We start from the raw sequence: 14,589 nt of genomic DNA on the forward strand, positions 1-14,589 counted from the left end.
TTTCTTGGTTTATTACAGATTTGTTTCAGCATAGATGCTGAGGGACATTGTCCCCTTGAGTTTATTCACTTGATGCATTTAACATCATGGTTCACTGATTTTCCTGCAAACGAAACCACATTCTGTTTTCTTATTTTACTGTTGGAATTTGAGTTGTTTGCAGTTTTCTGTGGTTATAAACAATTGCATGTCTCTGGGCGACACGTCTCAGTGAACATAAATTTAAGAGTGAAATTGCTGGATGGTAGGATATGCTGTACCATCTGTCTACCTAACATCTTGACTGTCTTTCAAAGTGATTGTACCAATGCACGTTCCCACCAGAGCATCTGAATGTTTCCATTGCCCCACATCTTTGCCACATCCTTGACATTGTTTGACTTTTTAAATTTAGTCAAGCTAGTAGTGTTGAAAGGTGATTTTCATTTATATTTTCCTAATTACTAAGGAAGGAAACTGAACGTCATTTTTTGTATTGAAGGACTTTTTGTATTTTCTAACTTTTATATATTTTTCTCTTGGAGTGTTTATCTTACACATTTATAAGAGTTATTCACTCTGGATACTTATATTTTGTTGATGATGTTATTTTTAATTTGTGGCTTGTCTTTTTATTTTCTTCACGGTATCCTTTAATGAACAGAAGTTTTTTATTTTAACATGGAACAAGGCCGGCTGCAGTGGCTGAATGGACACGGTGGCTCACTCCTGTAATCCCTGCTCTTCGGGAGGCTGAGGCGAGTGAACAGGAGTTAGAGAACAGCCTGGGCAACATGGCAAAACTTCATCTTTACAAAAAATACAAAAATTAGGTTTGATAGCTCACACCTGTAGTTTCAGTTACTTGGGAAGCTGAGGTGGAAGGATTGCTTGAGCCTGGGAGGCGGAGGTTGCAGTGAGCCAAGATCACACTACTGCACTCCAGCCTGGGCAACAGAGGGAGACCGTCTCAAAAAAAATTTTTTTTGCATTTTATTTTTTACATGCAAGTCTTTAGTTAAGTTGGGATTTATTTTATATAGAGAGTAGAACAGGAATCCAGTTTAATTTCCCTCCACATGCTGAACACATTTACAAGTACCATTATTAAAAATTCATCCTTTCTCCATTAACCTGGAAGTCTTACTGTGTTATAATTAATAGTTGGTATGGCAGATCCTCTCATTACTGTTGTCTTCATGTGTAGTATCTTGATCTTTCTTGGGCTTTTTGATTTTTCATGTGAACTTCACATATAGTCAGCTTGTCAAGTTTTTTTCTTTTTCTTTACTTTTTGTTACTAGTATTGGCACCATTGATTGGAATTTGTCGAGTTTTTAAAATGTCTCGTTGGATGTAATGGTTCACGCCTGTAATCCCAGCACTTTGTGAGGCTGACGCTGGCAGATCGCTTGAGCTCAGGAGTTCGGCACCAGTCTGGGCAACGTGGCAAGACACTGTGTATTAGTCCGTTTTCGTACTGCTGATAAAGACATACCTAGGACTGGGAATAAAAAGAGGTTTAATTGGACTTGCAGTTCTACATGACTGGGGAGGCCTCAGAATCATGGCAGGAGGCAAAAAGCACTTCTTACATGATGGCAGCAAGAGAAAACGTGGAAGAAGCAAAAGTGGCAACTCCTGATAAACTCATCAGATCTCTTGAGACTTATTCACTATCATGATAATAGCATGGGAAAAACCAGCCCCCATGATTCAATTACCTTCCCCTGGGTGCCTCCCTCAACACGTGGAATTCTGGTTGAGATTTTGGTGGGGACACAGTCAAACCATATCACCCCATCCCTACAAAAAACTAGAAATATTACCCGGTTGTGGTGGCACGTGCCTGTAGTCCCAGCTACTTGGGAGGCTGTGGTGGTAGGATCACTTGAGCCCAGGAGGTTGATGCTGCAGTAGTGAGCTGTGATTGCACCACTGCACTTCAGCCTGGGCAACAGAGTGAGACCCTGCCTCAAACAAAAACAAAAACCCTCCTAATAAAATCCTATGGATGTAGATATCTGTGTAGATGTGTAACACATATGCATTACTATTCCCTAGCACTGCCCATTGACAGTGCCTGGAAATATCCCCCAATCACAATGAACATATCTGGCACCCGAATCTTGATTTTTTTTTTTTTTTTTTTTTTTTTTGAGACGGAGTCTCGCTCTGTCACCCAGGCTGGAGTGCAATGGTGTAATCTTGGCTCACTGCAAGCTCCACCTCCTGGGTTCATGTCATTTTCCTGCCTCAGCCTCCTGAGTAGCTGGGACTACAGGTGCCCGCCACCACACCCGGATACTTTTTGTATTTTTAGTAGAGATGGGGTTTCACCATGTTGGCCAGGATGGTCTCGATCTCTTGACCTTGTGATCTGCCCGCCTCGGCCTTCCAAAGTGCTGGGATCACAGGCGGGAGCCACTGCAGCCGGCCTGAATCTTGATTTCTAAATTCTCTAATAAAAGGAACCAGTACTCCTTGAAGAAATGAGACCAAAACATGTGGTTTCAGAAAATGAGGAAATGATTGCCAGATACAGCATCTCACGCTTGTAATCCCAGCTACTTGGGAGGCTAAGGCTGGAAAATTGTTTTAGGCTAGGAGTTTGAGACCAGCCTGGGCAACATAGCAAAACCCTACCTCTAAACAAATAAATTAAAAAAAAAAAAAGTAGCCAGACATGGTGTCACACAGCTGTAGTCCTAGCTACTCAGGAGACTGAGGCAGGATTATTGCTTGAGGCCAGGAGTTTGAGTGAGTTATGATCATACCACTGCACTCCAGCCTGGGTGACAGAGCGAGACCTAGTCTCTTATGGAAAAAAAAGATTGATTGTTTGATTGATTGACTGATTGTAGTAGTGATTAATTATAGTAAACAATAATAGTAATGGATTATAACCCACTGAATAAATTAATGAATAACAGCACACACCTATAGTCTTAGCGGCTGAGGACGGGAGGATTGCTTGAGCCCAGGAGATTGAGGCTGCAGTGAACTGTGGTTGCACCACTGCACTCAAGCCTGGGTGACAGAGCAAGACCTTGTCTCAAAAAAATTAAAAAACATATTTTTTTTAAAAATAATGAAATGCGTTAATTGAAAGCTTGATGAGGTACCAGATATTTACATAGTTTCAGATTACCTCCCTATGAAATACTTACTAATTACAAAGGGAGAAAGAATAAATTACAGTGGTGGACGCCTGGCAGATACCACCTTAATCAGTTCATCAAAGTGAACATCATTGGTAAGAATACAAATCAAAATTGTTTGTCACTGATAGGATGCCATGAGAATACAGTATTCCTTTCTGTGATATTCTTGCTAGTGTTTTTGCTTATTTAATTTTAAATAAATGTTATTTTGAAGTATGATATACACACAGAGCACAGATTATAAGTGGATAGGTCAATGAATTTCAAAAATTGGACTCATCTATGAAACCAGTCCCGAGATCAAGAAAATGAAGTGTCACTCTAGAAGCTCCTGATGGGACTCCTGTGAGTTATAGCAGTGATTAGTTTTGCCTGGTGTTGAACTTTCTGTAAATGGAATTAGGTAGTATATACTTTTGTATATGGCTTTTTTCTTTCAGCATTATATTCATGATAATTCATGTTACAGGTAGCAATATTTCATTACTTTCATTGTTACAGTATTCTGTTATATGGAATTCCTCAATTATTTTTCTTTCTTTACTATTACTTATTTTATATTTTGTATAAATATCTATACTATTACTTATTTTACTATTACTTATTTATATACTCTGTCACCCAGGCTGGAGTGCAGTGGTGTGATCTCAGCTCAGTGCAGCCTCCATCTCCCAGGCTCAGGTGATCCTCCCACCTCAGCCCCCCGAGTAGCTGGGACTACAGGAATGCATCACCATGTTTTGCTACTTTTTAAATTTTTTTGTATGGACGGGGTTTCGCTGTGTTGCCCAGTCTGGTCTCGAACTCCTGGACTCATGCAGTCTGCCTGCCTCAGCCTCCCAAAGTGCTGGGATTACAGGTGTGAGCCACTGTGCCCAGCCTATCTTTTCTTTCTGCTGTGGATGTACACTGCAGTTGTTTTCAGTTTTGGGCTATTAGGAATTGCACTGCTATGAACATCCTTGTTTATGTTGTAGGGAAGAAAGATTTCTTTTTCTTTCCAATGGCTAGATACATGGCTGACATCCTATCACAAAAGACAGATTAACAAAAGAGAAGCATACGAATTTATTAGTATAAGTTTTATGTGACACAGGAGTCTTCAGGAATTAAGACCCAAAGAAAAAGTGACACTTCTGTATTTTTATACTAAATTTGATGATGAGTGGACAGTTGTGCAGAAGTATGATTGGGCAAAGGGAGTATGAGGCAGTGGTAATAAACTAGGCCTATTTGTTCAGCTGCTCCATGCCCCTGTGTCTTCAGAGATAAGGGCATTCCTTTCCTGTAGGTATAGGGAGGGTATCTTTGGAATGAAGGTCTTATAACCTACTTCAGAGGAAGGCTAGAGAATTCTTTTATGGCCTACTTCATAGAAGGACAGGAGAAGGTTGCTTCTGTGGTTTTCTCAAATGCTAAGATGCCGTATTTTGAAGTAGCATGTGCTGAACCCCATTAGTGTCTTTTGCTACAAATACGTGTTCATTTATGCTGGCTGTCTACCTAGGTGTGAAATTGGTAAATTACAGCATATTCCTGTGTCCAACTTCAATAGATGCTGCGAGTTTTCCAAAGGAGCCGTATCAGTTAACACTGCTACCCAAGGCGTAAGAGAGTCCCATTTACTCTGCATTCTTAGTGACATGGTTTTAATTTCAGCCATTCCAATGGGTATGTAGTGGTACCACATTGTGGTTTATTTATCATGATGAATGGGGTCAGTCATCTTTCATCTGACTGCTAACCCTTTATTTGGTTGTCATCTTTTGTGTGGTATCACGATTCACCTTTTTAAGTCTGTCATCTGGGATCATTTTCCTGCTGTGTAAAAGTCATATAATTTAGTGTGTGTTTATTGATGGTAAAATCTTGGTTTTGTTTGCCTGAAAATGTTTATTGTTCTAGAAGAAATTATCTCTAGCTATATAATTCTGGGTTGATAGTTCTCTCTCTTAGTTTATTGAAAACAATAGTTCTCTCTCTTGTGGCTTCCATTGTTGCTTTTGAGAAATAAGCCATCATCTTAATTGGTGTACATTTGTAGGTGATTTTCTTTTCTCTGCTGCTTTTAAGACTGCTTTTTTTTTAGTGGTCGGTAGTTTTACTTTTATGTCTCTTGGTATTGATTTTTCACTTGCTTCTTATTTGCTGGCCTTTCTGGATTCAAGGATTGGTGTCATTTATACCAGAGACTCTCTCCATTATCTTCTTCTAGTACAGTATGAGTATCCCTGATCTGAAATGCTTGGAACCGGAAGTGTTTTGGATTTTAGGTTTTTTCAGATTTTGGAATATTTGTAGTATACTTTCTAGTTGGGCATCCATATCTGAAAATGTGAAAATCTGAGCTCCAGTGAGTATTTCCTTTGAGCATCATGGCAGCACTCAGAAAGTTTCAAGTTTTGAACTGTTTCGGATTTCAGATTTTCCGATTTGGAATGCTCAAGTTGCACTCCTTTTAGGCAGATTTTAGGTCTATTCACTCTATCATCTAAGCTTTTTAATCTCTCTCTCTTTTCTTTCTTTCTTTTTTTTTTGAGATGGAGTCTCCCTTTGTTGCCCAGGCTGGAGTGCAGTGACACAATCTCGGCTCACTGCAACCTCTGCCTCTCAGGTTCAAGTGATTCTCCTGCCTCAGCCTCCCGAGTAGTTGGGATTACAGGCTCTGCCACCATGCCCAGCTAATTTTTGTATTTTTAGTTGGGATGAGATTTCACCACATTGGCCAGGCTAGGTGATCCACTTGCCTTGGCCTCCCAAAGTGCTGCAATTACAGGTGTGAGCCATTGCACCAGGCCTTAATCTCTCTTTTAAGGTTTGCATTTTTTTTATTTGTGAAACATTCTGGGTAATTTTTCAAGGTCAGTCTTTCAGTTCACTGATTCACTGTTCATCTGTGTCCATTCTATAATTTATCCACCTAATGAATTTTTTAAAAGTTTAGTTATCACATTTTAAATTTCTCTGCGGTTTGGTTCTCTTTCCATTCTGTTTGGTTATTTACAGTCTCTTATTTGCTCATATTTTCAAACTTCTCATTTATACATATATGCACATATGGGTTTTTTTAAGATATCACACTTGGTCAGCTTTAATATTTGGCATAGAGAGAAAAAGGCCTGAAACTAGATTTTAGATGAAGGTTATGACTCAGAATCTCTTGTCTATCCATATTTTCCTTTTTTTGCTTTTTATTTTGACATAATCTCGGAATTTTTAAAAAAAGTTAGATATGTCAAACAGCTTCCATCTACCCTTCGCCCACGTTTCCCAAATCTTACTATCTTATAAAACTATAGTAAAATTATCTAAATCAGGTAATTAACCTTGATAGAAAACTATTAACTAATCTCTACACTGTATTTGTTTTCTGTCAGCTGTTCCAATAATGTATTTTGTTTGGACTGTGGTCCAATCCAGGATCAAACGTTGCATTTAATTATGTTTCCTTATTTCCTTTTATCTGTGGTGTTTGTCAAATGGTGATTTTTCTGCTTCCATTATCCTCTTTGCATGTATTCATTAAAATTTTCCTATAAGAAAGAGTTTGGCCTTCTCTTCCATGTACTTACACATCCAGTTATTTATTTTTTATCACTATGGACTTGTGGATGTTTGTTTTATCCTATGGGTTATAATCCTTTAAATTGTTCAAGATGTGGCCTCTTCAGTTTGGTTCCACTTTCCTTTTAAGAAGTCTCCAGCTTTTTTGAGCACTTCCTTACATTTTGGCACCAGAGGATATTTCAGGCTCACCTAGTATTTTCCCTGTCCCAGTTTTGCAGCCAGACATCTCTCCAAGTAGTCCTGGTTCTTTCTATTGAAGGATGGTGTTTAGAAACCACCGTCTGGGTGCTAATTGTGCTATTAAGATGTAATTATCCTTAGGCTCTCTAAGAGAACAGAGCTAGGAAATGAATATATGTATGCATACACATATCTACATTTATCTGTTCTTGTCTGTCTATTGAAACACATGTTAAAAACCATGATTTTATAGTGATACTGCTGATTCAAATCTAATACCGTGGAATTCATTCTAGCCTTTCTCCTTTCTGTATTTGTTTTGTCTCTAGCTTCAGTGTCTATTATAGTCAAGATACTGGTTTCCACAGTGGTTAGTTCTTCTGCATTTCCTTCAGGGTAGTCATGTGGTTATGTTATGTATTCCTAATGCAGTTTAGTGTTACTGTTGATGTTTCACTTTCATTAACCCTTATATACTGGTTAATGTTAAGTGTTTGCTTTTTTAATTTTCTCAAACATTACCATGATTCTAAATGTCAAAACTATGTAAAAAGATGTATTTTGAGACATGCCACTTCCCCCTCTATGCCTTGTATTCCATTCTCATTCCCCAATTCCCACTCTAATGGTTCCATAATGCTTATAAGATAAAATTCAAACTTCATTGTGGTTGACAAGTCCCTTCATCATCTGTTTTATTTATTTGTTTATTTTTAAATAGAGATGAGGTCTCACTATGTTGCCGAGGCTGGTCTCAAACTCCTAGGCTCAAGTATCGTCCTGCCTTGGCCTTCCAAAGTGCTGGGATTATAAGCATGTTCAACCACACCTGGCCACATCTCAGTTTTAGCTTATCCTTGTACATCACATTCTGGTTGTCTCAGATTTCTCATTATACCTCAGATATGACTGACTCATTCATGTCTCCATGCATGCATTCTCTTTCTCTGCCTGGAATGATACTTCTCTTCTCCTAACCTCACCTATCTGTAATCATTCAAAACTTATTTCCATTCTTACTTCTATGGGAAGACTTCCTTTCCTTATTTTCTTTTCACTTGCCTTTTACTCTCCCTACATTTAATAATCTTGCTCTGTCACCCAGTCTGGAGTGAAGTGGCATGATCATGGCTCATTGCAGCTCAACCTCCCGGGCTCAAGTGATCCTCTCTCAGCCTCCTGAGTAGCTGGGACTACAGGCTCACATCACCACTCCTGGCTAATTTTTGTATTTTTTCTAGAGATGGGGTTTCGCCATGTAGCCCAGCTGACTTTTTTTTTTTTTTTTTTTTTGATATGGAGTCTCACTCCGTCACCCAGGCTGGAGTGCAGTGGTGCGATCTTGGCTCACTGCAAGCGCTACCTCCTGGGTTCACGCCATTCTCCTGCCTCAGCCTCTTGAGTAGCTGGGACTACAGGTGCCCGCAACCACGCCCGGCTAATTTTTTTGTATTTTTAGTAGAGACGGGGTTTCACCGTGTCAGCCAGTATGGTCTCGATCTCCTGACCTCATGATTTGCCTGCCTCGGTCTGCCAAAGTGCTGGGATTACAGGCATGAGCCACTGCGCCCGGCCTATAGTAACTAGATTTCAATTATTTTCACCTTCTTTTCTTTATTTCTTCTCTCTTCATTTCACTAATGACATAAGCCCATACAATAGAACGTAAATCCTTATAATGTGAAAACATGTAGGCTTAGAAAGTCAAGACTGTATCGTTGGCACATTTGCTACTTCACTTGAAAAGTTGAAACTTCCTGCCTATTTAATCTGTTAGTTTGGAAGAAATTGTTGTACCAGAAATAAATCCCTTTTTTAAGAGCTTTAGTAAGCTTTTAAATTGTCATTATTTTTAATGTCCAAAAGGCAAGTTCAGTGGCCTTCCAAATTGTGTTTCTAAGCTGTTTGTTACTTTTTAAATTGTGTATTGCTTACTTAGCAGATTGTGTTAAAATGTAGGGCCTCATTTCTACCAGTCTCTTCACCCATCTGTTACTTTCCTTCCTCCCTCTGTATTGCGTTTACCTCCTGCCACTCCTGTGTATGCTATCTAATCATAGCTTGTTCTCAAGTCCTGCATGAAACTTGGAAGAGGAGTTTAGTTGCAATGCAGACATCACACTGTAGATGTGAAGGGAGAGCTTCAGGAACTTGCTTTGTGAGGGCACAAGGCTTGCATTGCGTCAGTGTTTGAATCCGGGTATAGCACGCTATGAGAAAGCATCCACTTAATAATGTGTCCCGTATTCTTTATTTATAATAATTACTGAAATATTTTACTTTTTTTATTCAGATTGAAGACAAGTACATTATAAATTTATACCTTAATAAATTTTTCCAAATTGAACATAGTTGTGAAACTACCACTCAAATCAGGGAATCTAATATTATTAGCCCACCAAATTTCCCCCCTTTTCCTTCTCCCAGTCTCTATTTTCCCCGACATCCTACACTCAGTGGAAACTATTATTCTGACTTACATAGTCTTACCTATTACTGAACTTTATAAAACAGAATCATACAGTATATTCTTTCATGTGTCTGGCTTCTTTGTCTCAACATTATGTTTGTGAGATTTATTAGTGTTCTAGTATTAGTTATGGTTCATTTATATTCATTGCTGTGTAGCAGGCAAACCTAAGGCTGGTGGACTGGCTGTTTTTGTAAATAAAGTTTTATTGGAACACAGCCAAGCCCATATTGTCTATGGCTGCTTTTGTACTCCAAAGGCAGGTTTGAGCAGATGTGATAGGGACAGAGACTTTATGGCCTGCAAAGCCTGAAATATTTACTATTTGGCCCTTTACAGGTTAAAAAAAAAAAAAAAAAAAAAAAGTCCTGATTCCTGTGCTATAGTATTCCATTGTATGACTATTCCACAATTTGTTACTAGGTTTTGGCTATTACGACTAACAGTTAAGGGAAAATTATTGTGTGGGATCTATGTGTGGACATTCCCAGGAGGCATTTACCTAGGCGTGGAATTGCTGGGTTGCAGGGTATATTTATATTCTGCTTTATTGGATACTGCCAAACAGCTTTACAGTTTATATTCCCATCAGCATGGTGTGAGAGTTGAATTGCTGCACATCCTAAGGCTTGGTGTTGTCAGATTTTAACATTTCAACCATTTTCATCATTATGTAATTTTATTTCATTGTAGTTTTAATTTGTATTTCCATGGTGATGCATGAAGTTGAACACCTTTTAATATGCTTATTAGCCATTTTTATATTCTGTTTGGGTGGCTTGTCTTTTTCTTCTTTGTTTTCTCCCCCCAGAGACAGAGTCTTGCTCTGGCTGGGATGTGGTGATGCAATTAGAGCTCACTGCACCCTCGGACTCCTGGGGTCAAGTGATCCACCTGCTTAAGCCTCCCAAATAGCTGGGACTATAGGTGCGCGCCACCGTGCTGGCTAATTTTTTATTTTTATTTATTTTTATTTTTTAAACTGAGGAAGATGTTGAATTTTTTTTTATTTTTTAATTTTTTTTATAGTGACAGAGTCTTGCTATGTTGCCCAGGCTGTTCTGAAACTCCTGGGCTCGAGCGATCCTCCTGCCTCAGCCTCCCAAAGTGCTGGGATTACAGATACGAGCTTCTGTGCACAGCCCTGTTATTAATTTGTAAGGAGTTCTTTATATTAATTTGTAAGGAGTCCTTTGGTAGATATATGTATTGCAAATATTTCCTTCTGTTTTGAGGCTTCCACTTTTCTTCTTTTAATGCTTTAAAAATTTTTTTTGAAAAGCTTATTAACTATAGTGAATACAGCAACATGGCTGAATCTCACACACACTAAGGCAAGTGATGTTAGGCACTGTATTTGTTGGATACATGGACAGTGATCCTCAGCCTTGTCATAATACTACCTGGAAGCCTCATTGTCTTAAAGCTTAGTTAGATTTTTATGTTTTTCAGTCCCTCTTAATTGAAGGTGTGGTTTGTTATATAGTTATGTGGCCTGAGGTTTGGATAAGGACAGAGTTCTTATCTTTCCCTTTTTTTTGAGACTGAGCCTCACACTATCACCCAGGCTGGAGGAGTGCAGCAGCACAATCTCAGTGCAACCTCTGGGTTGCACAAGCTCACTGCAACCTCTGCCTCCCAGGTTCAAGCGATTTTCATGCCTGAGCCCCCAGAGTAGCTGGGATTACAGGCGTTAGCCATTGTACTGGCTATTTTCTTTCCCTTTTGAATATTAAAAGCAATTTCAGGGTCTTAAGAATCTCAGGTTATGTGGGTGTGTTTGTTCAGCACTCCATGGTGTGCTGAATATTCATAGATTTTTACTAAGTAAGATGATGCAGTGTCAAATATTGGAATCATATTTTTGCAATTTTTTATCCTGAGAACTGTCTCCTCAGATCTTCAAGTTAAGGAATTTAGAAATCGAAGCTGATTTATCTAGCTTTAAATTGCATTGGATTGAACGGGTTAGTTGTGTCTTGTAGTGAGTAGACTACGTGATTTTTGAGGTCTGTTTAATAACTCTGTTTTTCAGCCGGGCACAGTGTCTCACGTCTTTAATCCCAGCACTTTGGGAGGCCGAGGCAGGTGGATTATCTGAGGTCAGGGGTTGGAGACCTGCCTGGGCAATATGGTGAAACCCTGTCTCTACTAAAAATACAAAAATTAGCTGGGCGTGATGGTACGCACCTCTAGTTCCAGCTACTCGAGAGGCTGAGCAGGAGAATTGCTTGAACCTGGGAGGCAGAGGTTGTAGTGAGCCAAGATTATGCCACTGCACTCTAGCCTGGGTGACAGAACGATACTCCATCTCAAAAAAAGAAAAATAACAATTCTATTTTTCCCCCTTTTTGTTTCAGCTTTATAAATAGCAGTCCAGGTCAATAGTACTTGATAAAAAGGTATTTTGTTTGTTTTGGTTGGTTATGGTCAGCTCTACAAAGATGCGTGTGACCTTAAAAATATTTAGAAATATAATACTACAGACATTTTTCTCCAATGTCTAACTTAAAAGCAACTGTTTACCTTAGAAAGGCTGTTTTGCCTCTTCTAGAACAAAGACTTGTGAAAATTATGCAGCTATTGTTATTTTAGTGAAATTTGTTGTGCACTTAAACAGTTTTTTTTTTTCTAATTTTATTTCAGATTATACCTTATTGGTGTGGATGCTGTTGTCTAAATTTCAGTAGCCATGGCACAAGAATATAGTAAGTACTACGCTGTACTTCCTATGACCTACCTGCTTTACAAAGTGTTGATTTTCTGTGTTTAAATTTCTAATTAGAGAAATGAAAATATAGAAACAAAATTTTTAAAAATCTGCTTTTCTTAAAGAGATGAATTCATTTGTTATCTGCTTTTTGAATCTATAGCTTTATATACAAATACAGTGTAATAGTGATTTGTTTCGTATTCTGATACAGTATTGCTCAGTCCATTCCCTGTAAATAGTACTTAGTGAACATTAGGGTTGGATCCATATTATGCATCCCATCTATTCCTCATGTTACGGGGTTGAAGAACTGACTACAGCTCGCCCTGATTAGGAGCAGTCTCATTTCTGCCTTGTCCATGATTGACTCATGAACGCTGGCTACCTCAGTGAGTGCTGAGTGTCACCTGGCCAGGGGGATAGTTTCAGAGATGGTCCTGTAATCCTGTTCTACCCAGCGTGGCTCCAATGTGGGTTTGCCTGGAGCTTCTGGCAGAAGGCTTCTCATGGTTAGGACAGAGCTGCCTCTTTCTTCTGGATGTTGTTGTATGCTGGTGTGAGGTCTGGTGTAGCTGCAGCATTCTGGCTTCCGGACTGAGTGAGAAGCCACACAGGGTGGAGGAGAGTCCAGAATCACAAGGAAACCAGCCCTGAAGCTTGCCCTTTCTCTGATGTCCAAGCATTTGAGCCAATACATTTCCTTTTTATTTAAGCCAGTTTGAGTTAGGAGCCAAAACAGCCTAAGTGATTCACTTAATCTCCATTTTATTTTTAGTAATCCATTAGTTTCTCCCTAGGGAAATGTGGGAGTAATTGCAAAGCAAGGCAAAATAATACCATTAAATTAAACTGGCAGAGTGTGTTGGTGTTGACTGGCATACTCTTCACTCTTAACAGTTAGCAGGTAGTGATTTAGTATTCAAAGACATGAGAATAAAATATATCACTTTCAGATTCTTCCCCACCCCCCACTCCCCCAGAAGGTTTTGCCTCCTAATCAACCACCTTGGGCTGTGAATGCTAAAAAGGGTCTTGGATACCGGCAAAATCATCCATTTGTATAGGTAGGTGCATATTTGGCAGTGCAGACTTGTTCTTTGTGTTTTCTTAGGACAGTCCTATACCCTTCTAATTCCTTATTTGTTTTCGTTCTTGAAAAATTAGTAGGAATATTTCAAATATGAAAAGCATATAAGGCATCACACAAATATCCTTACTCCCTTTTTGATTAGCAGAAAAACAAAATCCATGTTACCTCTCCTCAACACCTCTATAGAGAAATTGAATGTTTACCAATTCCATTGAACATTTAAAAACCCAGGATATTTCTCCCTAACAGCACTTCCCTTTCTCTGTCCCCAAGAAACCCGTATCCTGGTTTTGGTCTTTATTATTCCCATGCATTTGTTTGTGCTCTTCCCACATATGTACTATATGGTTTTTGGATGCTCTTTAACTTTGTAATGTAGTTACTTTTGTAACTACATTACAAACTACATTGCATTACAAACTACATTACTTTGTAATGTAGTAACTTTGTAAATGTAGATGCCATGTGCATTTATTACTCAAAATCATAAGGGAGTTTAGAATAAATTGAGAATCACTGAAAGAGGCTATAAATCTGTTCTTAGGCACTTGTGAAAAGATCTATTATTAGATATCCTAGTGATCTGTGATAGAATGTTTTAGATTTTGAATGGTCGATGAGTTTGAACCAACATGCTGATAGCTTTCTGTCTTATCTACTAATACAAAGCACTTTTCTCTGGTAATTGGCCTGCCATTGAGTTCACTCTCTGTAGCTACTTCTACACTCCTGTGCAGGTGTGGAATGTGCAGGATACTTACAGATCAACTGAGCTTTTCAGAGTGTGTTGGTTGCTGTTTCATTTAAATAGCTCTATTCATTCTGTAGTCCAAATGCTGCTTCTGGCATCATTTTTCTGCATTGTGAGAATTCTCCATTATGCCTACAAAATTTACTTCTTCTTTTTTTTTTTTCTTTTCTTTTTTTTTTTCTAAATTTGTCAGTTTGTCACTGTGTTACTTTGTACTAGCAGCGGTAGTATGGAAGAGGGATCTACTCCTAAGAACTGGCTGTCAGGTTCCACCCTGAAATAGTACTGTACCTCAGTCATCTGGGAGCCTCCTTGGAAATCTTTGTTGTGCCCTTATGTCCTTTGTGACCCAATTTTGGGTCTTAGGGATCATTTTGTATCTTGTTCTTGTGTGAAATGTATCTTTTTTTTGTTTGCTTTTGCTTTTGTTATAGTTGTTTTGTTTTTTGAGACAGGGTCTCACTCTGTTGCCCAGGCAGGAGTACAGTGGTGCAATCTCAGTTCATTGCAGCCTCGACCTCCCTGGCTCAAGTGATCCTCCCACCTCAGCCTCCCAGTTAGCTGGGAATACAGGTGTGATGAACCACCAAGTTTGGGTAATTTTTCGTCCGCCTCAGCCTGCAAGAGTGCTAGAATTACAAAGATGAGCCACCATGCCTGGCCTGAAATGAATCC

At 39.0% G+C, this 14,589-nt stretch overlaps 1 protein-coding gene across 35 annotated transcripts in view; it reads left to right on the plus strand.

The window, feature by feature from the left end:
• The window catches only part of SIPA1L1 (signal induced proliferation associated 1 like 1), a 409,230-nt gene that overhangs the window by 191,699 nt on the left and 202,942 nt on the right, over positions 1 to 14,589 (plus strand). For 32 of the 35 annotated variants that reach the window (XM_077937707.1, XM_077937717.1, XM_077937723.1 and 29 more), the window contains one exon: positions 12,007 to 12,068. The exons of 2 other annotated variants lie outside the window; for them this stretch is intronic. Coding sequence is in view for 10 of the 33 variants with exons in the window: in XM_077937723.1 (XP_077793849.1) it covers positions 12,053 to 12,068 (16 nt within the window). In the remaining 23 variants the exon portion in view is untranslated. 35 annotated transcript variants of the gene reach the window in all.

This window comes from Macaca mulatta, chromosome 7 (genome assembly GCF_049350105.2).
Source record: "Macaca mulatta isolate MMU2019108-1 chromosome 7, T2T-MMU8v2.0, whole genome shotgun sequence".
NCBI classification, from domain to species: Eukaryota; Metazoa; Chordata; class Mammalia; order Primates; family Cercopithecidae; genus Macaca; species Macaca mulatta.